This window comes from Copadichromis virginalis, linkage group LG18 (genome assembly GCF_057382275.1).
Source record: "Copadichromis virginalis isolate Kocher_CV1m ecotype Utaka linkage group LG18, C_Virginalis_male_GT1.1, whole genome shotgun sequence".
Classification (NCBI taxonomy): Eukaryota; Metazoa; Chordata; class Actinopteri; order Cichliformes; family Cichlidae; genus Copadichromis; species Copadichromis virginalis.
This window is the reverse complement of record NC_140635.1, coordinates 16,469,246-16,496,904: the sequence shown is the minus strand read 5'-3', so window position 1 is coordinate 16,496,904 and position 27,659 is coordinate 16,469,246. Positions and strand designations below refer to the sequence as shown.

Sequence of the window (27,659 nt, the reverse complement as noted above, 5' to 3'; positions counted from 1 at the left end):
TATCACAGGAAGTCATGCTTACCAAGATCATATTTTTCCTTCATATTTTGGACAAATTATGGCTCCAAGTTGTTTTCCAGAATATTCCAATTTATTTCTTTGTTTTACTAACGCATGGTTTTAGTAACATTTACATTTGTGTCATTTTTTTCACATTAAGTGGAATTAATTAATCTTTTTTTAAACCTTTCAGTGGGTTAATATACATTTTTTTCTCCCTGCTGTCAAAATACTTGCACTAGTCCCGGTCTATCCAACCCTATAAGGGGGAAAAGTGGTGTTCAATAATTATATAGATGTTTTATAAGTAATGATGTTATTGAGCCATTCTCTGGTAAGTGTAAGTATGATTTAGATGTCTCTTTAGTCTAATATAATCTGCATGTCCTTGCTCCTTCTTTTATGTCATTCTTCCCTTGTTAAGTAAAAGGATGTGTATTATGACTATTATGGCTTGTGCAGCAATGAAAATGAGGTTTTTTCAAGGTGCTGAGGAGAATGAAGTGCAAAGGAAGAGGAGCATGGGAAAATAATTGGGTCATCTCGAACCAATGGGATATTAACGCGCCATTGGGCTTCTCTGACTGTCTTGCTGTCCCTTTTTTTTTTTTTTCCTTTTTCATGACTTGCCATGAATCAGGGCACTCCGTATCACCAGGTGATTTACGGCTAATTAAAGCTAAGCCTTTATAGACCACACCCACTGCCCAAATGGACAGAAAACTGAATTGGAGATGTTTCAAAATGCATCTCTTGTCTCCTGGACAACCTTCAAGGCAGCGGCAATACTATAGCGATAATCAAAACATCAGAGAAATGCACCCCTTTCCTTCCTGGTTTATGCAAATAGTCCGTAATAAAAGCATGCTCACTCAGGGGCCTCAGGTAGAGGCAGGCAGGGGAAGGTCACATTGTGGGGAAAATTATTCTCTTCACGGCATGGTAATGAAAGCTTTTTTTATCGAGCGGAGCCAGTTAGGTTCTTGTCCCCAGCTCTCTGCTGCACTGCTGGTCTGGACGCTACTTGTGTTTATTTACTCTGTCCACAGCAGGATGGCACATACCTGTGGGATGGTCATGACAAAGTGAACTTGTAACTAATTGCATCTAGGAGTGTGGCAGTGCCCGCGATGAACTCTGAGGGTTATATTTGCATTAAGAATATCAGCTACTTGAATTACTGTAATTGAAGTTGCGCACATATGTGCACACACACAAGGCATTAGAAGCATGCAGCATACCAGTCAAGCAGTCTCCTTCGGTAAGCATGTTTTAACATCACTGAAGCGGTTTTATGACTCTTCCCCCTACCAGCTGCTGGTGAGTTGGGGGGATCGAGCCTCACACATGATGAAGAGCACCTCCCTGCTCAGAGTGGGAAGGGGAGAAGTGGGTTTTCCATTTCAGCGGTAGTGTGCTGCAGCTGTGAATGATTTGTCAGGTAGTGGGTCCACTATTTCAAAGGACCTGAATATATTGATCCAGTCCTCAATGAGCTGACACCTCATGTATCGTCTGAACTTGCCTCTTCTGGAAAGGCTGTTCCAAGAATCCTACTGTAAGGTAGAAAGGAATGCTACCAGTTCAGCTCTGTTAGGTGGTTTAAAAAAGGCTGGGCAAATAACATTTTTTTTTTTTTGTTTGACAAAATACATTGAGCCAAAGGTTTGCTTATCAGCTTTTTCCAAACGCTTTACAGCTGTATTACATGGTCTTGATTGGCAGGTGCAGTTTGCTCCGTTGTCATACAATCCATTAAATTTCCTTTACCTGATATGGATAAAAACAGATCTATTTGTGTCCCTGAAACTGTTGGAAGCTTTGCAGAAGAAGAGTTTTTGCTGGGATTTTATTTTAAGGCCAAGAATTACCTTTGATACAGAAGCTTTGGTGAAGGTACTGGGTTTTTGCAGCCATATTCTTTGGATCTGTACGTTTCAACCATATAAACACTGTAAGATTTGCGAGACTGATCATTTTCATTAATGGCTGCATAAAGCAATTTTATTTTCTTGAAGCAGGTGGCACCTTTTGGTGACTCATTTCCGATGCAGAATTGGGATCTTTTTCTTGGGCTCGAAGCCTTATTTAACGAGTGACGGTATGCCAAACACGTCTCCCACATCAGAGTAACCATATGTTTGTGCGCAGCCATTAATCTTAGACTGGATGTTGACTGTTCCTGTTCTGCCCTGTCCTACCCACGTTATTGTCCCCTGACTCTCACTTCCTGTTGTAATAACGGCTACTGACCACCACACAGATGGCTGTCAGCCAGGCGAGGGCAGCAGAAGGGCCCTGTCGACCCTCACACTCACACCAGCAATTGCGAGCACACACACTGTCTTACATGCAATGACAAATGCCAACACACACAAAGCTGAGGGCATCAGAGTCACAGTCAATGACAAATAGCAGCCAAAGACAACAAGACCCAGTGTGGCGTTCCTGAGGGGCTCTTTGAGATCTCTCACAGGGTGACCCAGTTTCATGACGTACCCCCTTATCCCCTATATGCTAGCATACCCTTTTCCATATTCACCCTAGCATTATTTTATAAGGTTAAGTCATCAGTTATCTCAATTATGTGAATGTTAGCTCCCAGGTCAAGTCATTCTTCTGCTCAGTAAAACCTCTGCAGCCTGGGCTGGTCAGAATCGCTCTTTTCTCCTCTTTTCTTCCTCTCAACGTCCGACCTCATCAGCTAACACGCAGTTTCTCCTATACTCCCCTCAGTTGCAGCTAACACCACTCACCCCAGAGATAAAAACACAACTTAAATTTATTTCTCAGTTCTTAATTCAGTCTTTTTTTCTGCTTTTACAGCAAATAGCTTAACTGCATTGCAGCAGTGCTAGTATGGGGCATTAATATTAATGTCTGCCCATTTCACCCAGCGTGGCAGGGGAGCCTGTCAATCTAGACTTATATTGGAGGGGCTCCTTACGCCAGCGAACACCCGCCTCAGTGCTCAAGCGCCTGATTCGGACGCTAGAAGGCGCCACTGTGCCCTTGTATTAAAGCCGGTGTGCGTTCATTGGCCGGTTTTTCCATAGATGGTGGATATTTCCAGCCAATCCAGATGTGCGAATGTTCTGCCAGTAGGAGTGAGAAAATTGGTAAGAACGGGGGCTTCATGTGGGACAGTTTTGCCCTTGATTCTGGTGGGAACTTGTGGTTTAAAAAAAATGCAGCGTGTCCCTATGTAGCCAATTCTTCGCCAAGGCTAAACGAGTGTTGTTTTGAACCACTGGGAACAAGTTTTGCGTTGCAGCTTCAGGCGATAACCTTATGTGGCAAAATCTTTTCTTGAATGATTTGCTTGTTTAAGCCTCAACTCCTACCCAGCGGGTGGGCCACAGATGAAATTCCTCAGAAGTCCCCTATGAGATGTAAAATCTACAGTATGTAAGCAAGTACGTCTTTGTAACAAAGGGGACACGTTATGAATGTGAGATTAGGCAGAATGGGTGCGGTTGCTATCACATTTAAGCAGTGCTCCTCTGCATTAAGTGGTTGAAGATGGCTGCAAGCAATGCAGGTGTGTGTGTGTGTGTGTGTGTGTGTGTGTGTGTGTGTGTGTGTGTGTGGGTCTGTGCAATGAGAGGGAGAGAGAGAGAGAGAGAGTGAGCAAAAGAGCAAGGGAGACTGGGATCAGTGTGCTGCGCTGTTCATCACTGCAGCAGTACGCCAGCCCTGAATCTCTGTCCGTACAGAGGTGCTGACTGCCTGCCCCGTGCCTCTCTGCTTTCCTCAAGAGGGTGTGCTGATGATGCTCTCTTTCATTATTCCAGTGGGAGGGAGGCGAGCTATAGGTTTAGCAAAAAAACACCCGCAGAGAGCCAGCCATCCTGTTCCCATTTAGACCAAAAGCTTGCTAGATTATTGTTTTATTTCGAACAGTTGAGCATTTTCACTGACCAGTGTCGACCGTGGCCTTTCCTGCCCTGTGCCCAAACCCACTGCCTCATTTTACTGTTTGAGATCCTGCTTATCTTAAGCACCCCAGTGCACGCTGGTCAGTTGTATCAAAGAGCCAGCGCCGAACTGGCCGCTTCTTTTTTGTCGCATTTTAAAGATATGCCCTGCATGCGTATTCAGGGTTAAACAAGGTCAGAAGTGTTCCCCCCAGCACTGCTGCTGCTGCCTTAATGGTGCCTGAAGGTACACTGTGTACCTATCTACAGAGAAGATACAAGAAGAGTTCAGGGATGTGCTTTTCTAAATGTTGTTTTATATTTCTTTGTATGTGAACAAAGTGAGTTGATGCACTGTTTGCACATTAAAAGCGGGAATTTGTCTCATTTGTCTTCTCCCATGGGCTAGAGTAGGAACGAAGTTAGGGTCAAGAACAGAGAGATAATGAATGAGGTGAAATACATATTTAAGTAAAACTGCCATACTGTGAAACCTGCTTTGTTTAATTGGAAGAAGGCCACTAAGACATTTAATTACAACACTGTTAATTACAACTTTTTAAGTAAAATCTACATATTTTGACTTCAGCGTAGATTTCCATTCTCTGACTTTAATGTTCTCCAGCCTTTGTAGTTAATAAACAATGGAAATATGTATGTGCCGTTCTGTCTTTCTTTAATGACACTGTCGGCCTTTCTTTCTTTTTTTCTTTTCATCCCTACTCTGACACTGTGACTCCTCTCATACATTTGCCTTTGCAGCCACATGTCTATGTGGCACACATCCTCTAAATGACCTTCAGTGACACTGAACCGGTTCTTGTCGACACACGGGACCACTTCTGTTTAACAGCTCTGTTTAAACAATAGATGTTTCTCCCTTCCCACCTCGTCGGTTTCTTCCCCAGGAGGAGACCTGAGTGAATGCAGCTAAATCTTGATTACCAAGTTGCCTTCCAATGATATGCGCTTTTGCGCATCATCAAGGGAAATGTGACCGCCCTTTTTAAATCAAGAGTCTGTAGGGGGGACGGACACTCTCAGATAAGACGCAGCACTTGCACTGCTCAAAGCTTGATGTAAATAACACTGTGCTTGGTAAAGCAACTCCTCCCTAAGTTGATTTAGTATTCTTGTCGCCATGTGTGAAAATGGGATATGCCCTGCTGCAAAAAGAAAAGCTGTGTATTGGAGTGTGCTGTGTATAAGTGGCACAGTCACTGTGACGTGTACGGCACAGTGACTGAGAGTCATAGATAGGTTTTTGATTACATCAGAAAATTTATACCAAAATAACTTGATTGTCCTGACTTTTTGAAGGATTTTTTGTCTTCTCATGCACCAAAGCCCAGAATCTAGCAAAGCACTGACTTCTCTCCCTCCCTTGTCTTCCTCCTCCTCCTCCTCCTCTGTGCAGTGCCATGCGTGTGCTGTTATCCAAACTGCCGAGGCCTTGGATCGTAGACGAGAAGAAGGACGACGGTTATACTGCACTGCACCTGGCCGCCCTCAACAACCACGTGGAGGTGGCTGAGCTTTTGGTGCACCAGGTAGCAACATTTGAATGCATGCTTAATCACTTAACCTGGCAGCTATTTCTGTAATACATACTTTATAACAGCATGTCTACAGAGGCACCATTATCACTTAAAAAGCGCAGCAGAAGCATGCTCCCTGTGTATCTACCTAGATACCCAGATGTTGGGGAGTGTTTGACGCCAATGCTGTAGTTCCATGAAAATTTCAGAAAGTAGATTTGAATCTTGAATCTATCCTGCCTCCGTAGACCGCTGAAATGCAGTCTACGGCATGACCAGTTGAAGCTCCTATACATGCCTCTTTTTTTCTTTTTTTATTGAATCCATACACTTCGCTGGTCCTATTCTTTAGTGCTGCTGGGCCATCATATCCTCCTCCTCCTGCAATCATAAGTTCATGCTCTTTTCTTTTTTTTCTTTTCCTCACCGAGATTGCAGGTTTAGCTCCTTGGAGACTAACTCGCACACGGGTTTACAGCAAAAGTCACCTGATCAAGCAGGAACTGGGTTAATGAGGATATGGTGCAAGGCAGTAACATTGCTGCAACATTCCAGTGCATGAGTGTTCGCAGTGCAAGCTACCTTTCAGCAGGGACAGCTTTTTCCTCCCCAAGTTCCTGCATTGGGCTTGTTCGCAGTGATGGCTCAGCTTTCTATTCAAAAACTGCACCACAGTACAAGGTGCACTGCAGTTTCCCAGCCAGCAAGCCAGCCAGTCAGCCAATCTTATTACTTTGGGATTTCACACGCTGCCTGATCACAATACTTATCTTCCCTCCACATCTCCTCAGCTGAGGTGTTTGCAATTGGAAATGACAATCACATGCAGCGTTATTGTAGGATGCCTTTTTTTTTCTCTCTGCCCCCACCAGCTTCCCGGGTGATACTTTGTTGGTCGGCAGGGCTAAAGGAAACAACGTTCTGTCACGGCAAATAAAAATGTTGCAGTCTTTCAAGTGCAAAGGAATTAAATATAAAATATTTTCTTTTTTCCTGTTTTTATTTCTCTTATTTCATTACTTGTCTATCATCTCTGTGTGCACAACATGTTTGTTGCCCTTGTGTATATTAAGCTTTTTTGCTTCCCTCTTGTTCCCACCACCCAGGGCAACGCCAGCTTAGACATTCAGAATGTCAACCAGCAGACTGCATTACACTTGGCAGTGGAGCGCCAGCACACCCAGATAGTTCGGGTTAGTGGTTCCTCTTTTTCTCATTTGTTCTCCCTCTCTTTCTTGCCTTACTTAGTGAGCATTGTGTCTTTAGTCATCTCTCAGTCGGTCTTTTTACACTGTGCACAAAGGGGAGTAGAAAAACATTGGTGCAGCTCCACATTTAATTTATACGGTTGGATGTCCTGCAGTTGAACAAAGTCCTGCTTCAGAGGGGAGGGAAAAAGGCTCTCTAAGGCTGGTTAGAGTGTGTTAGCGTAGCATCGGATTGAGATTGCCACGTTGCCACCTTGTGGACTCACAAAAAAATGCACTCTATAATTGGGTAGCACAATGCTGAAGCAGTTCATTGTGAGCAGCCGGCAACCTTATAAATCAGGATGTGGCATTTGCATTGTAGCATTAAATTAAAGTTGTTTCACGGCGGCTGCGAGTTTCCCTCCGCTGTCGGCTTGTGCAACTCTTTGTTTATGCGTTTCTCTTTAACAGTTGCTGGTGCGGGCAGAGGCCAAGCTCGACGTGCAGGACAAGGATGGGGACACGCCGCTTCACGAGGCACTGCGTCACCACACGCTGTCCCAATTGCGGCAGCTCCAAGATATGCAAGATGTCAGCAAAGTGGAGCCCTGGGAACCTTCCAAGAACACGGTACATGTGCATCTATTATTAACCTCGCTGTTCATCCTATATCACATTTTACGTGTGTCAGGGATTCTTAAGGAGGTGGCCATACATAAAAATAAAACAAATGTTTGTTTCTGTGTATCTGTGTTTACTGATATACAACTTTAGGTTTTTAGAATTTTTTACTGTAGCTCAGTAATAATGAACAATGCTGGCATACTGCAGTAAAGGCTGACTTAGTAATTTTAGGAATGCCATCTTATTATATGATTCTGTTCTGATGTTCTGATTCATTTAGACATTCCCAAATATATTAAGCCAGGAAGGCAGTGCACAGTAATATGGCTCGTTAACGAGTTTGGTCACCAGCCACTGTTTTTCTGCTACTAGTGACTCTGTAACATATGCAGCTTACACTATGCTGCCAAAAGCATTCGCTCGTCTGGCTTCACACGCATATGAACTTAAGTGGCATCCCATTCTTAGTCCACATATGATGTCCGCCCACCCTTTGCAGCTGTAACAGTTTAGGAGTTTAGGGTTGTGTTTATGGGAATGCATTTTTCCATTATTCCAGAAGCACATCTAATTCACCCCAAAGGTATTCTGTCGGCTTGTGGTCAGGACTCTGTGCGGGCTAGTCAAGTGCGTCCACACCAAACTCGTTGATTCATATCTTTATGGACCTTGCTTTGTGTATCGGTGTGTGGTCATGTTGGAACAGAAAGTGGCATTCCTAAACTGTTCCCACAAAGTTGGGAACACGCAATTGTCCAAAATATCTTGGTATACTGAAGCATTAAGAGTTCCTTTCCCTGGAACTAAGGGGCCAAGCCCAACTCCTGAAAAACAGCTCCACACAATAATCCTCCAGAAATACACGACCTACCAATTTATGGCTGAGTTTCTGTCATTCCCAGTCACTTTTACTTTGTTATAGATCCACTACCACTGACTGGAATATTTAGCAGTGAGAACATTTTACAAGTAGATTTGTTGAACAAGTGGCATGCTATCACGGTCCCATGGTGGGACTGTTGAGAGTGACCCATTCTGTCACAAATGTTTGTTGAAGCAGTCTGCATGCCTAGGTGCTTGATTTTATGCACCTGTGACTAGTGCTGGGCGATATGACGATATATATATATATATATCAATCAATCATGTGGACGATAGAAAAGTGTCTATTGTGCCGTTTGTCTTCTATCGTTTCTATTGTTTCTAACCTAATTTTATAAATTATTACATAAAATATACCATTAACCCCTTAAAACTGGTCGGAGCGGGCACGCTCTGTTTTGCCTAACTATTTTTAAATCCCTGTAGAACTGGAACCACGTAAGCTAGCGCAATAATTTTTTTGCATATGAAACCGGAGGAGTTGTACTTACATCTTATGCCATCAGCTTGTCCTAGGTCACGGTTTCCTTCCACATATAGCTTTGCAAAAACTGCATAAAAAGCACTTGCAGCAACAAAAACATAATATTCCAGAAACACGCTTTGCCGATCCAATCAGCTGTTCGTAACACTTCCTACGTTGGAATATAGGTCAGCGCGAACTATCGCATGTCCGCCATTACCTGCCCGAAACCAGAAGTGACGTCATTTTCGCAGAAAATGTAATTTTTTACCTTCAGGGCCTTATAAGCCTATGCTGGTGTTTTTAAAAGTTATGTTTGACTTTATGCTTTTCTGTATCGTTTCTGGGATGCTTAGAACTAAAATTACACTGTTGGAAATAGTTTATTTTGATGCAGATGCTGTTTCTTTGCAGCAAGTTGGGAAAAGAAAATCTATAGCCAGCCGAAGATACAGCAGTCTTTCACACAAGGCCCTTATGAGAAAACGTCCCAGCACCATAAACAAATCACAGGAGCCATCTCGCATTACATTTGTAAAGGCATGGCCCCTGTTTACGTAGTTGAGAAGGACAGCTTTCGTGACCTTGTCAAAGTCCTTCATCCGAGGTACGTAAGCACTTCAGTAAAGTCGAGTTGCCTCGCTTATATGACGCATGCCGGGCCAAAGTAGAGAAGGATGTTTGCAGTGTCGTGCATTATGCCTTGATGACTGACCTACGGACGAGCAGAGATACGCAGCCCTACATGAGCGTAACCATTTCATTAACAAAGACTGCACCCTCTGCGCTCGCTGTTTACAGACTGCGTACTTTCCAGATGACCACAGGTCAGGTGGTATATCGTGATATATATCGTTATCGTGATATAAAATAATTCATATCATGATAAATATTTTTTCCATATCGCCCAGCACTACCTGTGACTACTCCCTTTTACCCATCCTGAACGAGTCTGTCCCTCTGTAGAGGCCAAAAGGGCCATGTCAGGCCTCAACTGTCTCCATGTTAACACCACATCACTAAGCCCTATGGGGAGAAGTTTAATGCATGGCTTCTGTGACAGATTTTCCGTACCTGTCACCTTCTGTCTCCCTTCCACTCCATTTTCTTCTCTTTCTCCACCTCCTCTCTTCTGTCCCGCTTCCTGCCCTCTCTGGTTCCCCCCGCGGAGGAGCGGAACCGACAGACAGCAGGCCTAATTGAGATGTGTGCAGTTGGGTCACTCTCCCATGGCTCTCCCCTCCCATCAAAACGAGAATTGAATTAGCCGGCCCGATGGCTCCATCAGCATGAGATGTAAAAGCTACTGGTTGGAGACAATCAGACATGGAAGTTCTAAATTGCAGGAGAGACTTTGAATTGGGGTAGACTGAGTGTGGCGATGAGCTATGGGAGGGAGACAGATGTTACAGTTAATGGGATTTTGGGTTCGGGGTTAGAAGAATATATTTTCTGACAGTCATCTTAAGATGTCTTTCTGATCGTGTTATTCAAAGTGACCCCGTATGTATTTTAACATGAGTTTAAATCTGAAGACATTGATAAAATAAAAAAACTGTACTCCTAACTACATTACTGGTTCAAGTTCCACTGTGTGTGAGGTAGAGGCACATCACAGACCTCCCCTTTCCCCAGGTTCAACTTTAAAATAATCTGTCATGTCAAAAAAAACCCTGGTGCATCTCTAAGTTTATGTGTTTTCCTGCTTCCTTCTTGTTCTCTGCAGTTAATCATGGGCTTGGGCACCCAGGGGGCAGAGAAGAAGAGCGCAGCATCCATCGCCTGCTTCCTGGCAGCTAATGGAGCAGACTTGACCATTCGTAACAAAAAGGGCCAGTCCCCTCTAGACCTGTGTCCGGACCCCAGCCTCTGCAAGGCTTTGGCCAAATGCCACAAAGAAAAGAGCAGGTAAATGTTCTCATCTGACATTTTGCCGAATTGGATGTGAAGATCGATGCCACTCATGACTAAACAGTGAATATGAAGCTGGAGCCAGGAGGTGCCGGGCCGAGCTCAGCATAAAAAAACAAGCGTGGACAATCTGCATAAAAGCTTAGGTGAAACGGTTTCACAGAACATTATGTGCCAGGCTGTTCCTTGGCTAGCTGCTTCATGGAGTCTCAGGAATTCAACACACAACCAACCTTAAAGCTGGAAAGTTAGCATGCTTATGATGCCTTTTCGTCCATCAACAAGATTACACAAAAATTACCAAACTGAATATCATGAGACTGAGCAGACGTGTGGAGCATAGGGGACAGGAAAAAAACTTGAAATTCTGGTGCTTTCATTGAGTTTTTTTAAAACCTCAGATGCAATCATTTTTTATAAACTGTGGAGAGAGGGGGAAAAAAATCAAATGCATATTTAGCAAAAAGAATAAAGTATTTCCAATAGCACAATCAGAGTTCTAAGTATCCCAGGAACTTGTAATTAGAGAGGCACAGAGTCAGACATCTCCTTTCAATAGCACCCGAGGAGCTGTGATAGGCCTTGGAGGAGGGGAAAACACTACAATTCCCGGGAAGATGACATCAGTTGCTGAACATAAAAACATGTCAAAATACATGCTGACAACGTGATGACGTATATTCCAACGTAGGAAGTGCTGTGAACAGCTGATCATATCCGTAGCGCGTCTGTGTCTGGGCTATAATGTTTTTGTTGTTGTATGCGCTTTTTACATGATATCTGTAAACCCATTAGTGAAAGGAAGCAGCGGTCTGGGACACATTGAATGGCATTAATTCTAGGTATGCACTAAAGGGTTAAAGATATAAAGGAAGAGATAACATTTTGGTACAGTCATGTTCTATTTTGTTCTTTTGATTTCATTTCCTCATCTTTCGTTTTCTCCGGCCTCTCGCTTGTAATCGTTTCTCTCTCTCGCTCACACACTCTCTTCTGTTCCAGCGGCCAGGTGGGCACCCGCAGCCCGTCTCTGAACAGCAACATCGAGTCACTGGAGGAGTGTATGGTGTGTTCAGACATGAAGAGAGACACTCTTTTTGGGCCCTGCGGACACATCGCCACCTGCTCCCTCTGCTCGCCTCGTGTCAAGAAGTGTCTCATCTGCAAAGAACAAGTGCAGTCGAGAACTAAGGTATCAAGAAGCACAGCTGCTACTTGACACAGACAGGAGTGAGGATTATTTAATTTTTCTTGTGTTTGTCCGTCCACAGATCGAGGAGTGTGTAGTCTGCTCTGATAAAAAGGCAGCGGTGTTATTCCAGCCCTGTGGCCACATGTGCGCTTGTGAGAGTAAGTTAACTTCACCTTTCAGCATCATTTTGCCTCTTTTGGCTTCTGTGTGAGTATTAAAGAAAATATAGATTTTTTTTTTCTTGCACTGATGATCTTCTTCATCTTTCCTCCAGACTGTGCCAGCCTCATGAAGAAGTGCGTACAGTGCCGGGCTGTGGTGGAACGCCGCACCCCCTTCGTACTTTGCTGTGGAGGGAAAGGTATGGAGGATGATGCCGCTGATGATGATGATGATGATGATGATGATGATGATGATGACCTTAGTGAGTGAATTTTCCACACGTTTCCTTTTAATCCACCCCCTTTCTTCAAAGATTTTTCTTTTTCTTTTCTCATTTCTTTACTTTTTCCAAATAATCTGCTTTACTTTTATCTTTTGCTTTGTTGCTGCTTAGCTTTTGCAGTTTGTTTATGTTTGCGTCATTATATCTCAAATCATCGTGGCCGTTCTGCTCGAGCATCCCTGAATCGCCTAAAAAGTTTATGGTCCAAAGTCTGGACATATATAATGATTGCTGGGAAATTTTTGCTACATATATCAAATACGTTTTAAGATATATTACAAATGAAAATCTCACCACCATTTCTTACCATAAAAATTATATATACAATAAAATGTGTAATTTGCATCAAGAAATGTTCAGAATTTTTCAGCATAAAATATGGCAAAAAAAGATTAAAGCTGTCCTACAAACTTCCATGTTTGTGCACACTTTAAGAAAAATATTGATAGTACAGAAATAATACAATACAATGTACCTGCATGTCGTGTTAATGCAAAACCACACATGCAAAAAATTAAGAAAAGTGTTGTTGTCATTCAGTTTTCTTGCACGAGTCAGCAAATATGATGTACTGTACCACAAAAACAAACGATCCAAAATCATCATCATATATATCCAGAATTCAATCAAGGCACATTAAGGCAAATCAGAGGTGGCTGAGCAGAAAAAGTTATAAATATGTTATGATTTGAGGTGGAATGATCATCACTGTCATGTTTTCTTTGTATTTTTTCATCCATAGAGACTCATTTAAAAAATATATATATATAAATAAAATTGTTACGCTTGGTTTCCAAACTGAATTCTACATCTAAATCTGTCATAATGTAATCATTAGAACCAATTGGCTCGCACCATTTGTAGTAGCCTCCACTTAGAGTTTAGCTCGAGTGGACGGCAGCCTCACTGCCATGTCTGAAATCAGCACACAGATCTTCAGAGCAGAGAAGATTTCATTTCAAATCCCAATCTTTTAATGTAGAACCCTAGAAGCCATCTCCAGATTGACTTTTACTGAATAACGTAATAATGTCAGAGCACACAGATAACCTTATTAATGTTCCTTTGGCCTCCAAAAGTTTGACTAATCACATTCACATAGAATGGATGAACTCATTTGTAAGCGTATCGCAGAAATGACCTGCAGCTCCTCCTATGATGCATGCATATAATACCCACATGAATCCACATTATAAGATCTCCCCCATTTCTGAAAAGAAATATGGAGCAGTTATGAAACTGTGCGGTGTTTTCAAAAACATTTTTCCAGCTGCAAAAGAGCCAGTTTCGATTTATTTTACCTAAAATATTGTGATGACAAGATGCACAAGTTATTTTATTTTTGGTTGCATTCACGATTCATCTTTCTGTTCTGCGGTGCATATCACTAGTGATTTCTTCTGTTTTTGTTTTAATTTGAGTTTAACAGTGGCACTGTAGCAAGTACGCAACTTTCATGTTTATACACATACATCTTATTTTTTTTAATTTCTCCATTTGTCAGCAAGTCGTACTTACCAGACGTGCAAAAGTGAATGCAGACCCAAGCAGTGACACATACACTCATGCAAGGGGCAGCATTGAATGCTTTTATTTTCCCCCTTTCCCCAGTAACCCTGCTTGTTGCTTCCTGTTTTAAAAGCAAATCTAGTGTGCAAAATATACCTGGCACTTGAAGCATTTTGACGCCATTCTTCTTTAATTTGGTGCATGGGTTTCATGTTGTACCTCTAACCCAGGCAATAGTCACCTGTAAGCAAAAAAGGGGAAAAAACACATGCGACTTTAAGCAACCAGTAGAAGAAACTCTGTTTCCCGTTCTTTCCCTGATCACTGTTTCCAACTTGCTAGTTTTGCTTCTCAGATTCTTTCTCTGAACCTCTCATAGAGGCTATAGTGAGTAGTCTTGGTCATCAGGCCAGCCGCTGAGCTGGTGAGGGCAGCTCCTGCTATAACAATGTGACTGGTTATTCCCAGCAGGGAGCTCTAACAGTATGGCAGGGGGATCCCAGGATCTTCTCCAGCCCAACAATCTGGCACTAAGTTGGTGTAAGTATACCTCCATGATCCCCTCCCTTAAGAGAGCCTTGTTTATAGAGAACCTCCTGCAAACCTACACCCCCCACCCGAAGGTGCTGCCCTGGCCCCTCTCCCCCTCCCCTTAACCCCCTTTCCTCCGTTTCTCTTTCAGTGTGATGATATATATACGTACGATGCACATCCCAGGAGTCACACTGGTGCTCGCCGTGTTCTGGCAGATGTTTGGACAGCGAGAATAAGTCTCAGGAGGGCATCAGTCCAGAAAATTTGTGTCGAGCACTTAAATAATCCGTTCAGGAAGTTTCACACACGTTTCATTATATACGAGCGAGCAAGCGAGCGCTGCATGATCATTTGTCCCGTGCCAGTTTATATTCCAGATAATTGCAAAGTGTGCTTTTCAGAAATCAAATGTAAAAGCAAGTTAGCGCGGACTGCCAGAGCCCGAGCTCGTTTGCCAACAGTAAACTTCAGCGCGCATGTGTTTGTGATCCTTCTCCATTTTCCAGAACCCATGTTTTAAAACGTACTCGAGCACCCGGCTCGTTTCAGAGCGGTAATGTTGTTGTGGCTGCACTCACTTTTATTGGCAATATAGTTTAAGAGGTCAAATCTGAGGTATTGCCACTGGTGCTAATCTTTTGGCTGATAAGTGCAGTTTGTTTTATTCTCACCATCTGTTTGCGTTTTTTTTTTTTTTTTAATGTCCAAACAGCCAGCGGAAACATCCCAGCCCTGCAGAAAGACAAGGCGAACACCAACGTCAACGCTGACGTGCAGAAGCTACAACAACAGCTCCAAGACATCAAGGAACAGGTAAGGTCACTAACCAGGTGTGGCTCGTGAACTAAAGCGGAAGAATAAAATGCAGTTGAACTGCAAAACAATAACCATTGCTGTAAAATTCTTAGGGATCAAATGCACGCCGGCACCATAAAGTTATTGTCCAGGGCTCGGCTCGGTAGTAATACTGACATGTTAAATGTGGAAAGGGTTTTACTACGACTGTTGCTTACTTGTGTGCAGACCATGTGTCCGGTGTGCCTGGACCGGCTGAAGAACATGATCTTCATGTGCGGCCACGGAACCTGCCAGCTGTGCGGGGATCGAATGAGCGAGTGTCCCATCTGCCGCAAGGCCATCGAACGCCGCATACTCCTCTACTAGACCCGCCGACGAACTCTCTTTGCTTCTCTTAAAGCCCATGCTGAACACGCTCGCCACGCGGCAACCACACCTGCTGCTGCTGCTGCCTCCATCCTCACAGCCACCCGCGTCAGCCAGGCACATCTAATTCTGTCCCACAAACGCTTTCTCAGTGGGTCGATTGCGTTCAGGTGGAATTCCTGTTACAAAACAAGGAAAATCGATGAATTGACTGAAGTTAATTGTGCTGTCCTGTCGCCGTCAGTGCAGCCAGAAAGAAAGACGCCTGTTTCAGAGACTTCATCCTTTTCCCTCCCACCCCCCATCTCCCTTTTTTGTGTTGTTTCCATTTATTCTCTCAACATTTCAAACAGTTGTCCCGTCTCGAGTCTGAAGTTCAGAATCAGAGTTTTGGATGTGATCACTTTGGGGGGTATCAGCTGAGTGAGAAGCGTGGAGGCGACGAAGGCGGCCTGTTACCGTTTGATATAAAGTTCTCATTCATCTGTTTGCAGTCCAGTGCCCACTGCAGGCAGATTTTATTGTATTTGTAAACCTTTTTTCAAGTGTATTTGTATTGGAAGCTCCTTCGTTTATCACGACAGTATGGCAGTATGGTTGCAGCTTTGGCTATTGCAACGCTCTGCTCACCGACTGTCCCTGCTCTTAAAAACCAAATGTTGGCAGTTTTTGCACTACAAAAAGCAGGGTTTAAATACTCCGGCCCCCACCCCACGCTGACTCCAGGGGGAACCCTTGGAGCTCAGTGACAAAACGCAGATATAGTAGTGTAACTGCCAGGTAGCGTGCTACACCCCGTACTTTGTTTACTGAGCTGAGTAACGACAGCAGTGTTGCAGCACCCTATCGGCTGCAGATTTAAGAACTGCCGTGTAGGGATTCAAGACAAACACAACTCTTTTGACTTCTGTCCACTGACACCCCCCCACCTCTCTTGTTGTAATTGTTTGTTCCACACACAAACTCACATGAGGCAAACATTTCTGTAACAGGAGAATCTTGTCGCAAGTTAGTGTTAAAGTGTTTTGAGACTTGTTCGTATTGTCTAACAAACAAAAAATATATGTATATATAAATATATACAGTTTACTGAATTGCTAATTTATCGGTGATGACATCGTGCCATTTGCTTCCAAAAAACAAAACAAAACTTGTGAACGAACGTTGGGGGGGTAAGGTGCTCTTTGTGTTACTATTTTTTTTAATTTAAGCGTATTTCCTTTTCTCAAAGTCTACCTAGTACAATCTATTACAACACTAAGATGAAAATATAGAGTAAATTATTTTGTATCGCTGCCCAAACAATAGGACTTGTAGGTGTCACTGCCTTCCTACGATGTAGCCTCAAAGTCTCTCAAACATTCTGCTCCAATCTTTGTGTTTTCCCCCATTTTTTTGACAGTAGCTTTCTAGAAATCATCAGTAGAAGCTTTTTATTTTTTTGTGGCAGTTTTAAGGCAAACCTGTTCGTTTGCAAAACAAAACAAAAAAAACCTTTTTTGACATAAAGTGTCTGTTTTTTGTGTTGTTATTTGAGAGGAAAGATAAACTTGCCTTACCTCTTTTAAAAAGCAGTTGCCCGTGCGGCGACTCAGCAAAGCGACTAACTAACTGCTTGGGAATTTGCAACCACGTGCAAGCTAAATTTTTTTGCCTTTTAAGCAACTTTAGTACAGTTTTGTTTCTTTCCTGGTCACGACTCTATAAGCTAGAAGCACTAATACGCTTTATGGTAGTATTTTTTGTTATGGTTGTGTTTGAACAAAAAGCCCATTTGTTCTTTATTTTCAGTACCTGTAACTGTCCTTGTTAGACCTGTAGACGGTAGTATTTTCTTTGGCATGAATGTTTGACATATGCAGTACGACCTGTGTCAATAAAAGAAAACGTTCAGTCTGTATTGCGAATAAGTGCTTTTAAAAAAAAAAAAACAACAAAAACAACCATATAGCTGAAATAAAGGCCTCCGTGAACCAAGAGACATTAAAGTCTCTGTTTGTTTTTAGATTCTCCTGAAATTTTAATGAGCTTTTCTTATGTTTGTTTTTGTTTTAAAGTTGAGCTCACGTGTTAGGGTCCTATAGGCGAGAAAATTAGCATTTTGTTGCTTTTCTCCTGCTGTGCAGTGTCTGCCCTCGCAGAGGAGACGGGTGGCCCAGAAGGGAGGCGAGAGGTAATTGAAAATGCTAACACCTCATAATGACTCAGCACCAGCGTGTGATAAGTCAGCTATGCTAATCAGAAAGAGACAGAAAAGCGCAAGAGTGGGGTGCGGCGCGGTGGGTTTAGGGAGTTTAGAGTGATGCATCTTCTCCGCTGAGCAGTGCGACAGCAGGGCATCTCCTGAGCAGTGAGAAATTATGACCAAAGGCCATTTATGTTCTAGCTCATTGACTAGTCCATTCATAACCTGGACGTCTTTGAGCTTGTCTCACATGCAGCAGCAGTATACAGCTGCTCAGAGCGAGACATCCATCATGCTGTCACCCTCTCACTCAGTGAACACTGTACAGGAGGCTCTGACAACTTTTTCATACCATCTTGGACTTTTTGCACGAGGCCCTTACAGATGCTGTAAAGTCTCCTGGCAAGTCTGTGATGCTTGGTTATTTATATGCAAGCACTAGTCTTTAAAACAGTAGAAGACCATATGGTTGACCAGCTACATTGTTATACAGAGTCGCTAGCCTAAATCTAATTTAAACTACGTGTCAGTGGGATAAAAGCGACATACTTTCTTTTATGGATGGATAAAAGTGGTGTGGTTGACACAAATCTGTGGAGGCTTGTTTCCACCACTGGGAGTGGATATCTACGAGTCAAAATGTTTACCTACTAACTCAAACTTCTGATAAAATAACTTCAGTGGCGGGAATGTGCTTCCATAAAGTCGTTTCTGGTTAAAAAGGCTAAAGCTGGAAATTTCCTAGCAGTAGCAGGTCATAGGCTTGACTACCAGTACACATTTACACACACACAGAGGGCAACAAGTTACTTATTTTTCTGAGACTAGTAAGAAACTGAACTGTTTGACTGATCTCAGCCTCATCTGGGGTCAGCTGTGAAGCCGTACCTTATTGCCCAACGATGTTGCAGACATCATTGCTTCTCTGGAAATGTCTTTCACAAGAGTGACTTTGGTTTGGGATATTCAACCATGACATGTGAGTGTAATGTTCGCCTCATAAAGCCATAAATCATTTGAATACCATTACAAAACTGGCTGGTGGAGCCAGACTACTCTGTGTATATCACTCTTGACTGACTGCAGACCCCGCTGCCATGCTGACTGACAGTCGGGGTGCCGGAGACGCTGCTATCTCTCGCCTTGCCGCTGCCTGATCCTGGGGAGCATCCCTGACCACCTCACCCACCAGTTTCAGCTGCTTGAAGACTCCAGTGTTTGCTGACGAGGCTGCGGGGGCCTGTTACTCCCACACCGGGGGGTCAGCTAATCCACTCGCTGCCCCGCGGAGTGTGAGTGATGGTGGCCCAGCACGGGCAGGCTTGAGTGAGCAGCAGATAGATATGAAACAAACCCCCGGAGAGCGGACCGGGGCGACCACGATCAGGAAAATGTCTGCTACCCCGCTTCGAGCCTCTGCTGTGATCACTGAGAAGGGTCAGTGACATCCATCTGTCGGAGGACTGAGCGTGCCGCAGGGGGGAGGAAGGTGTATGGCTCCCCACCCCCTCAGGCTTCGCCCTTGGCACTGGCTCTGAAGTTATGACCCGACAGACAGAAATAAATGCACTCCACACACATCTAACGTGGAGTGAAGTTCCTCACAGGGCTTGCACATGCAGAGCTCAGAGCACATCACAAGGTGGCAGTACACCCAGCGACTAAACACTACTGGTCTCTGCTGTCATGAAGGGCCTTGTATTTGTGGACAGCAACACAGTCTGTTTTGGTTTTAGACACCATTTTTCCTCATCCTGCCGCTCCAAAACGACCGCACCAGTTTAAATTTACGACTGCATGCAGAACATGACGAGCTGTGATCCCACGGGTCCTCTGCTAACTGAGCAAAAACGTACCCCTGGACCCAGAGGTAACACGCAATGAAAACAAGTTTACTTATTGCACATGAAATGCATTTTTTCTGAGTTATCTGTATCGACTGGTGAGTTTTGTTTAGTTTTTTTTTTTAAAAAGAAGGTAAACTTGGTGTGGGTTTAGACCTCGAGCCATTTCTTAGTGTAAACAGCATTGGAGAACTTCAGACTTCAAAAGCTTAACGTTTTCTGAGCTTCAGAAATCAATTGCTCCATGACTCCAGTCGGGCCACACAGAAAGACGGTGAAAATGCTTTCATACATCTTGCTGTGGCCCGGTTGGGCTTTTCCTGCCATGTTGGAAGCATTGATCTCTGACTGTCTGAAGGTCCTCTCTCTCTCTTTCTCTCTCATGTCATGCAGTTCAGAAGTCTGGCTGAATTTATTGTCTCAGTTTATGGTCGGGCTGAGCAAAGTGCAATCTGGTTGTCTGGACAAACTCTTCGAGGACCAGAGAAGAAGGGAGGGACGTGACAAAGGGGGCCTGGATTTGTACATTGCTGCATTTTGGGATCACTTTTTTTTTTTTGTAAACGAATTTAACACAGTAAATTGTTGACAGACATGAGCAGTTTTATTTTTAACCACTGGCACAATAAAGATAAAATGTCTTCATGTTTGTCAGTTTATAGTTGTTTTTTAAAGAAATTAATTAAAGTCATTCGAATGGCGCAATATGATACAATCCTTCACGTGTTTTCATGTGTTTATATGGTGACGGTGGTGGTGGGGGGTGTACCTGCAAGCTCCACCTTAGACAGTAAAGCCATAAACTCAGTTATCCTCTACCTCAGATCCTTCTTCAAAACATATAGGCCCCCGACTTGCTGATTGCTTTATTGATATCGATCTGGGCAAAGTGTCGAACCACTTGTTCATCTCGGTCAGAAGTGGTTAATCGGTATTTATCCAATGGGAGGAGATGGGGGAGGTCGACACAAACAACGTCTGAATGAAACCGAGTCCTGTAGGTATAAGGGCATAAGGGAGCAGGAGGCTCAGTGCCAGTTTATCAGGTACTCTGTATTAACGCAGAAGACCTGAAACACGTGTCCACAGTGAGCCGTCACAAATACATCCATAAAAATAACCAGGCGAGCTTTAAAACGCCAATCATTAATCCATGCAGTGGACTGCACAGACATGTAGTTTACTGAAAATGTCAAATGTCTATGACAGAACATGGAAAATAGTAAATGTAGTGAAAAAAATGCAACAATCTATAGAAATCTCATCATAAAACGACTGCTGTCAGGACATAATCACTTAAGAAATGAAGCTTTACGACCCTTTTAAGCAACACAAGTCAATACAAGTGAGCTCAATATAATCCAGTATACTAAAAATGAAATGACATACAGCCGTAATAGCAGTCGCTGTAAATGATAACAGTAGATTACAGGGAACAAGTCAATAGTAGCTTTTCATTTAAATGTTATTGGGCTCTCCAATTTGCTTCCCTCTGTCTTTCACACCTTTCCTTTCTTAACCTTGGACTGTAAGTAATCATGAGCAACTGTATTCAAATGGTTTGCCGCCGAGGGATTATTCATGCCCATTCCTAATCTTAATTTGATGTAACATTAGAGAATTTGCCTATACTAGCACAAGTGTGGAAAAGTATGCTGCTATATCACATCCTTATGTGAATTAATTACAGTTTATTAGGCGTGGAGGTGCTGCACATTCACAGCTGCAAGCTGAGCACTCAGAACGACATAAATACTCATTAATGGCAGTTGACATTGCATCAGCTGCAAATGCTTTGTCCAGGCGTTGCATATCATCGCAGTAACATTTGATGCCTTGCTAGCTGAAAAATATTAATGCGAGGCTTTAAACTCTGTAAAAATTTAGCAAACGTCCTGCGGCTTTTGACCTATTGGTCGTAGCCCACTCTTGTGCCGTCCTTATCATCGCAGCACGATTGGAAACTGGAGCCGTCGAGCCACATTTACAGTGCAAATGTTATCGTTCCAGTGACACTTTAAACAGTCTTTATCAATATATAGTCATTCAAGGTTTATGAGCTTTGATAAAATGCCACTAGCGAGCAGGGTCATTACGCTGTGTAGCTACAAGGTGTCATTTCAGATTACAATTATTATTATTTTTTTCTGCAGAACATCTGGAACGAGCTGATGCTCAAGAGTTTAAGATAAATACTCGGTGGGTCTAGAGAGCAAAAGATATTGATTTCCCCCCCTCAGGAAGAGCAGCGTGAGGGCAAACTACGGTGTGAGTTTGGCAGAACCTTATCGGCCTATTATCTTTAAAACAGTGGGTTATCATAATTGCTTACTTAATAATTCTATAAAGCCGTGGCGCTGCAACCTTTGCCTGGGCAGTAAACTGTCAAGTGCTCAGATTGAAAAGATTCATGATGAGGTTAGAAAAGCTGCAAAGATTAACAGGCCTAGAATTTCAAATCAAGTAAAAATGGGTCAAAGTACATCCAGAATTTGTGATTACATTGATTTACTAAGGCACACGCACGGCTAAACCTTTCAAAGAGGCATTATGTTCACATTTTAAGCTACTTCAATTAATCATTAAACACTACAAGTATCAAATCAGGGCAGCTAGTAACCAGCTCCAACACTGTGGGTGTCTTTAGATGTGATTAGTTTCATGGCATTACAAGCGCGCTGAACAATGGGGTAGCCGTACTTCATCAACAAGCGCAGATCTCAACACACTGTGAACCCTCAGCTAAGCAAACAAGGCGGCGTTGGTGTCGCTGTCCTCCGCACGCTGCCAGGTGAGGCTTGGGGATGGTGAGGTGAGGTGGGGGGGAGATCAGCATTCAAAGCCACAGTTTCTAATCATTGTAAAACCAGATAGAGACAACAAAGAAACTCCCCAGAAGCCAGACTTTACTGAATTCCCCCAACTAATGCCTCTTTTTTTCTTTCTTACGTTCTCTTTTCATTACTGGAAAACAGGGGCTTCTATTGAGACAGCAAATGCTACAATGTACATCTGACAGGTGCTCGCTTCTGCCGAGCAGGCAGTAACCTTGGAGGGAGTAGACAGGAATGTAGCAGCCCTATCTGAGCTCAGAGGGAAATGCTGACTGCAAAGACCTTTTTTTTTTTTTTTTGTTGCTGTTCTGAGAGAAAAATCAATATTCCAGAGTCCATCACATGGCCAGGCAATTTGGTGCTTTTTTTCTCTCTCTCTCTCCAGGTGGCTTCCAACTATGTGAAACAAGCTCAGAGTGACCCCTGGAAAAATAGTTAATGGCTAACTTCTTTATCTTTGTTTTACAGCCAAGGGTTGTACCTCCAAATCAATACGTGATACACAAATATCTCAGGGCTCCGCGTTCTGGACGGGGAGCGATGACGAGGGCCTGAGAGTTAGCCAGCTTTACACCACCTGCCAGAGGAGAATGATCTGATGTGGAAGGCCAGAAGCTTCTGGTAGAGTCAGCGTGAAAAGCATGTGGTCAGACTGTGTTAGTCAGATTCAAACTATGCATTGCTGCTTTTAAATCGGTGTTAATACTGGTCTTTTAATGAAGGGAGATATCTGCAGCTTGAAGTTTTTCCCCATCAAACTGAATGTCGCGTCAGATAAAAAAAAGCTCAGTTAAGAAACAGACGGTTGATTTTACACATTAGTTAAACTGGATTGGATGAAAAAATTAAGGGGAGAACAAAAGCTGTATCGCTTAATGGGCTTAAGAGGTGCTGGTAATCATCTCAGTCTTCTCCCATAATCCACTGCGGGAAAATCTTTCAAGAACAGATTTATTTTTTATGATTTGATAAATTGTTAAAGCCACGTTAAGGACATGAACTTCACAGATATAAACATTGTTCTGTGATATTTCAAGCCGCACTGGAATAAATATGATGAGTTGAGCTGTAAATGCGGCCCTCTGCCTCCAGTTTCTGTTAATATTTGTGTCGGTGTGCAGCCTGGGAATGCAACACATGGGCCTCGATAGCAGACCCCTGCTTTTCTTGTAGTGTTGCTGGTACTGACAGCTGGAACTAACGCAATTTTTTTACAGCAAAGGCCAACAAGCTTGAAATTTTCTCGCCTCTCTCAGTCTACACTGGCCAAGATAGTTGATATCTGTCACCGTCTGGTCCTTCGTCCCTGCAGACCTTGCGGTAAATCAACAGAGTGGCTCCCAGATAGATAAAATGCCACATCAGAGTTTAAGAGGCCTAAAGCAGGATGCAGTTCCCAACCAGCGTCATGGTGAGGGAAAGGAGCATCCACTTAGGGAGGGCAGACAACCACCCCCGTCCTCCCCCTCCTCCTCTGATAGTAGCCGTAATCTCTGAGGTTGACCTGTCAGTCAAATCTTGGAGACAGATGACGTGAGGCCCCTGATAGGCTGTCTCCAAAGGAGGAGACACCAGCCGGCCGCGCTGGCCGACGGGACGGAGAGCAGGACTCAAGACGACGGACGGACGTATGGCGGGTCCGATGGGGGGGGGGGGCACATGAGGAAAAGGTGGGTCAAAGAGGTGGTGTGGTGGAGGAATGCCGAAAGCAGGGAGCGGTGGGGGTCAGGGAGAAGGTCTCCTGATGAGCAGGGAGACGGCGCTTTGCTGGGGATCGTTGCATGGCTGACAAAGTTTACTTAACACCAAACCCCTGGGAGCACGGGTCACAGAGGGGGGGGGGGGACACATTCGCCTCCAGCTCAAAGGGTTAAGTTTTTGTCACAGGAAAAGGAGGACAGTGGAAAGGCCTCTGTGTTTGCTGATATAGTTTATAAGTAGTTATCAAATCCCTAAAGAGACCAACAGACTTACTTTTACAATGATCACCTACCCTGCTATTTTTAAAAGTATAACACACATTTTTACTATTATTACTATAACAATTACATTTCACAGTTTTATTGCTTTGCCGAAATAATGAGGCTTTGTTGACACTTTAAGTTTCGCTTAACGACTCTTACCGTCATCTGTTTCATCCGAGTCGAAGAAGCTGTAACATCTGTCAGCCAAACACGTGATGCCAGTAACTACGAGCTTGTAGTAAAATGCTCGTATTTGTCTGAGCCAACACACTGCTCGTTATCAATATTGGATTTCCTGACATCACGCCGCATAACTGCAATGTGTTTCTGCAGCCGACTTTTGAATTCAGACGTCGGAGTTTCCCACAGTAAAGCGTGTTAATGAGGAAGTGCTTTTATTTCAGCTGTTACAGACCTTACAGTGGGCTAAATCCTAACTCTGATGGCTGCGATGTTTCCTGTGCTTTGGAAAATACACAAACAACCCTATTGTTATTTTATTATAACACTGCAGTTTCCCATCAGTGTCACCATCTTTGCCCCGCTTTAGGTACACATAAGGTAGGTTAATGCATATGCCCCATTTTCCCACAAGGGTTTTGCACTTTCACAGAGATGTACTGTCACTGGGCAACTGACAAAGGCTATCAGTATTACTTCAATGTCAACAAATCCAAAGTAATCCTGAATGAGTAGTGATAGTCATTTGTTTAATGTAAAGATGTTATCAATTTTTACAAGCTTGCAGTGTTGGCTAACTTCTCCCATGTTCTTTAATAATCAGAGTCTTCGCCTCAGCACCCGACTGAGGAGAGAAAGCAAGCAAGTCTTCCCTTGATCGCAGCTACTGCCCATGACTCCCATTAGATTACAGAGGAGATTTATCGAACTGGCTTCCGGTTTTTTAGATAGGATAGTGACAACACTTATCTCCAGATATTCCCTTATCAAAAAACAATTTAGAGAGAGAGACAGACATTAGCTCAGATTTTTTTACATTGCAGAGTGCTCCAGCTTAGCCTCCTCGGTACAAGGGTCTGTTTGCACTGTGCACACAAACCTCCATCTGCCCGGATAGAGAGGCATTAGCATTGCCTTAGTGCTCTCTTGATGTCACTGCCATTACGTTTGCATCAAGCTCTTGGGACTTTGATTCTTGGTTAATTCTGCCTGGATGGGGAACCTCCAATCATAACAGAAGAGAATTGGTTGCACTGGTTTGCATTTAATTTCATGCAGCGGTGTTGACTGACCGTGCGGCTTTAGTAGATGGTGAGAGAGGTCACCAAGAGGTTATCCTGATCTGGGCTTGATTTTAACCGTGTATTTATCAAGAACCCAGGGAGGCATGTCTGTGTGCTTGTGTTCCTGCCAGTGCATGCTTGCACCTCTGCGCAGAGAGAAAGAGAGACGTTGTAAGGCAGGAGTTACTTTTTGAAGCAGCTACAAGATTTTGACAAAGGTATTTGTCAAAGATGTGTGTGTGTGTGTGTGTGTGTGTGTGTGTGTGTGTGTGTGTGTGTGTGTGTGTGTGTGTGTGTGTGTGTGTGTGTGTATAAAGCCAGAAGGCCATCTGGGGGAGTCAGTAGGCAGAAAGCATACACTGCTGTGCTTATGACCCTGGAAGGGTGTCAAGAAAAGAGACAGAAGAGAGAAAAACACAAACTTGGCAATAAAGTCCCACAGAGCACGCCTGTTTTTATGAAGCTAATAACAACGTTTGATTTACAATTATTAGCCAAGAATCTGCTACCTTTTTTTTTTTTTTTTTTTTTTGACAAACATCTGTTGGCATGCTAGATGAGCCAGTTCGTGAAAAGCTCATGTGCCCAACAAGCATTCTCACTATTTGTTCTTTCCATGGATTACGCCTGTAAAATAGGCTGCAGGTGTTTGGGCCTTGGAGCACGGTGTCTAGGGGCCACGTTAACTATTAACACAGCCATATAACACTGTTACTGATTACCACCTCTCGCTCCTGAGACTCCCACTGACCTGAGTCACAGGTAGGAATCCCACATAGGTGTGGATTTGCTCTCATGGTGTGGATCACCTACCAGAACCACCACATGTGGTGTTGGAAAGCGGCCTCCCTCCTTTTCATAATTCTGTTTTCTTCTTCTTGTTCATTGTCCTTCTTAGCTTCCTTCCCTCCCACACAGACATGCAGCTGAGTCACCTCCCTCGCTGGATCTTTTTCTGTGACCTTCATGGTGACCTTTATCCTCTCTGCCATAGAACGCCAAGACGTGAAGATGTCTGGTATAAGAAAAAAGTGGAACCATGTTTAGCATGTAGTGCTGGAGGTACTTTAATCTGGGGCAAAAGTCTAAGGTGTGGGGGACCACAATGAATGACTCACAGCATATGTACAGCAAGGCACGCTGCTGAAAGACGCTACATTACTTTGTCATTTTTTAAAGCTTAATCATATCTTATTCAGTAGTTGATGCCTTACCTAAGTTGAACCCCCTCCTATACTCCCACTCCCCACCAGGCCTAAGCAGTGATTATTTTATTTATTAGACAAAAGCTACAAATGTATCTAATTAGCCTAGTGTTCCTGGAAACATTTTTTACATACGAAAAATTCTAAAAACTAAACACAACAATAAAGATTTACAATATAATAAAAAAAAGAGTAGTAAACTAGACTATCTTTCAGCTGATATCTATCCATTTATGTCCACTAATCAAGATATGCTGAATCATTTATTGCATTCACTTATTTCTCTCCTGCTGGCATACATACAATCACAGGCCATTTTATTAGGTACACTTTGCTAGTACTGGGTTGGACCTGCTTTTGCCTTCAGAGCTACCTTAATTCTTTGTGATATAGACTCAACAAGGTGCTGGAAACTTTCCTCAGTGATTTTGGTCCATATTGACATGCTGCTGCAGATTTGTCAGCTGCACATCTACTGAGAGCTGGTGACTGTGGAGGCCAGTTGAGTAGAGTGAACTCATTGATTTGAGCTTTGTGACCATTGCACATTGTCCTGCTGAAAGCAGCCATCAGAAGATTGGGATCATAAAGGGATGAACATGGTAAACAATGCTTATTTGCTACTAAGGGGTCCAAAGTGTGTAAATATCCACTACAATATTACACCACCACCAGTCTGCACTGAACCTTTGATACAAGAAAAAAAATTATCTATATTTCAAGGTTGTTTACACCAAATTGTAACCCTACTATGTGAATGTGTCAGCAGAAATCATACCAGTCATCAGACCTGGCAAAATTTTTCCAATCTTGTGCTGTAAGGTTTTGGTAATTCTCTTTAACAGTGTGGTCTTCTGCTGTTGTAACCCATCTGTTTTTCAGGCTTCTAAATGCTGTGTCTTCAGTTATGCACTTCTGCATAGGTTGCAAAGAGTGATTATTTGAGCTATGGGTGCCGTCCTCAAAGCAGTCTGACCGTTCCCTGATCTCTGGCATCAACAAGGCATTTTCACT

At 43.3% G+C, this 27,659-nt stretch overlaps 1 protein-coding gene and 1 long non-coding RNA gene across 11 annotated transcripts in view; one reads left to right on the top strand and one right to left on the bottom strand.

The window, feature by feature from the left end:
• Positions 1-17,348, top strand: part of mib1 (MIB E3 ubiquitin protein ligase 1) — a 59,946-nt gene extending 42,598 nt beyond the window's left edge. For 3 of the 9 annotated variants that reach the window (XM_085438614.1, XM_085438612.1, XM_085438618.1), the window contains 10 exons: positions 5,335-5,467; positions 6,562-6,648; positions 7,117-7,275; positions 10,341-10,522; positions 11,528-11,717; positions 11,797-11,875; positions 11,992-12,141; positions 14,140-14,211; positions 14,918-15,018; positions 15,229-17,348. In XM_085438614.1, coding sequence (XP_085294740.1) covers positions 5,335-5,467; positions 6,562-6,648; positions 7,117-7,275; positions 10,341-10,522; positions 11,528-11,717; positions 11,797-11,875; positions 11,992-12,141; positions 14,140-14,211; positions 14,918-15,018; positions 15,229-15,369 — 1,294 coding nt within the window. In that variant the 3' untranslated portion in view covers positions 15,370-17,348. The remainder of the gene's footprint in view (positions 1-5,334; positions 5,468-6,561; positions 6,649-7,116; positions 7,276-10,340; positions 10,523-11,527; positions 11,718-11,796; positions 11,876-11,991; positions 12,142-14,139; positions 14,212-14,917; positions 15,019-15,228) is intronic. The other 6 variants (XM_085438620.1, XM_085438617.1, XM_085438616.1 and 3 more) reach the window with 5 other exon arrangements.
• Positions 13,454-26,588, bottom strand: LOC146687571 (uncharacterized). 2 transcript variants are annotated; one of them, XR_014916329.1, is made up of 2 exons: positions 26,254-26,588; positions 13,454-13,912 (listed from the first exon to the last, which is right to left on the bottom strand). It is a non-coding gene; the product is annotated as an uncharacterized LOC146687571 (long non-coding RNA). The 2 variants fall into 2 exon arrangements; XR_014916330.1 differs by lacking the exon at positions 26,254-26,588 and adding an exon at positions 15,219-15,281.
• Positions 26,589-27,659: the final 1,071 nt, after the last annotated feature.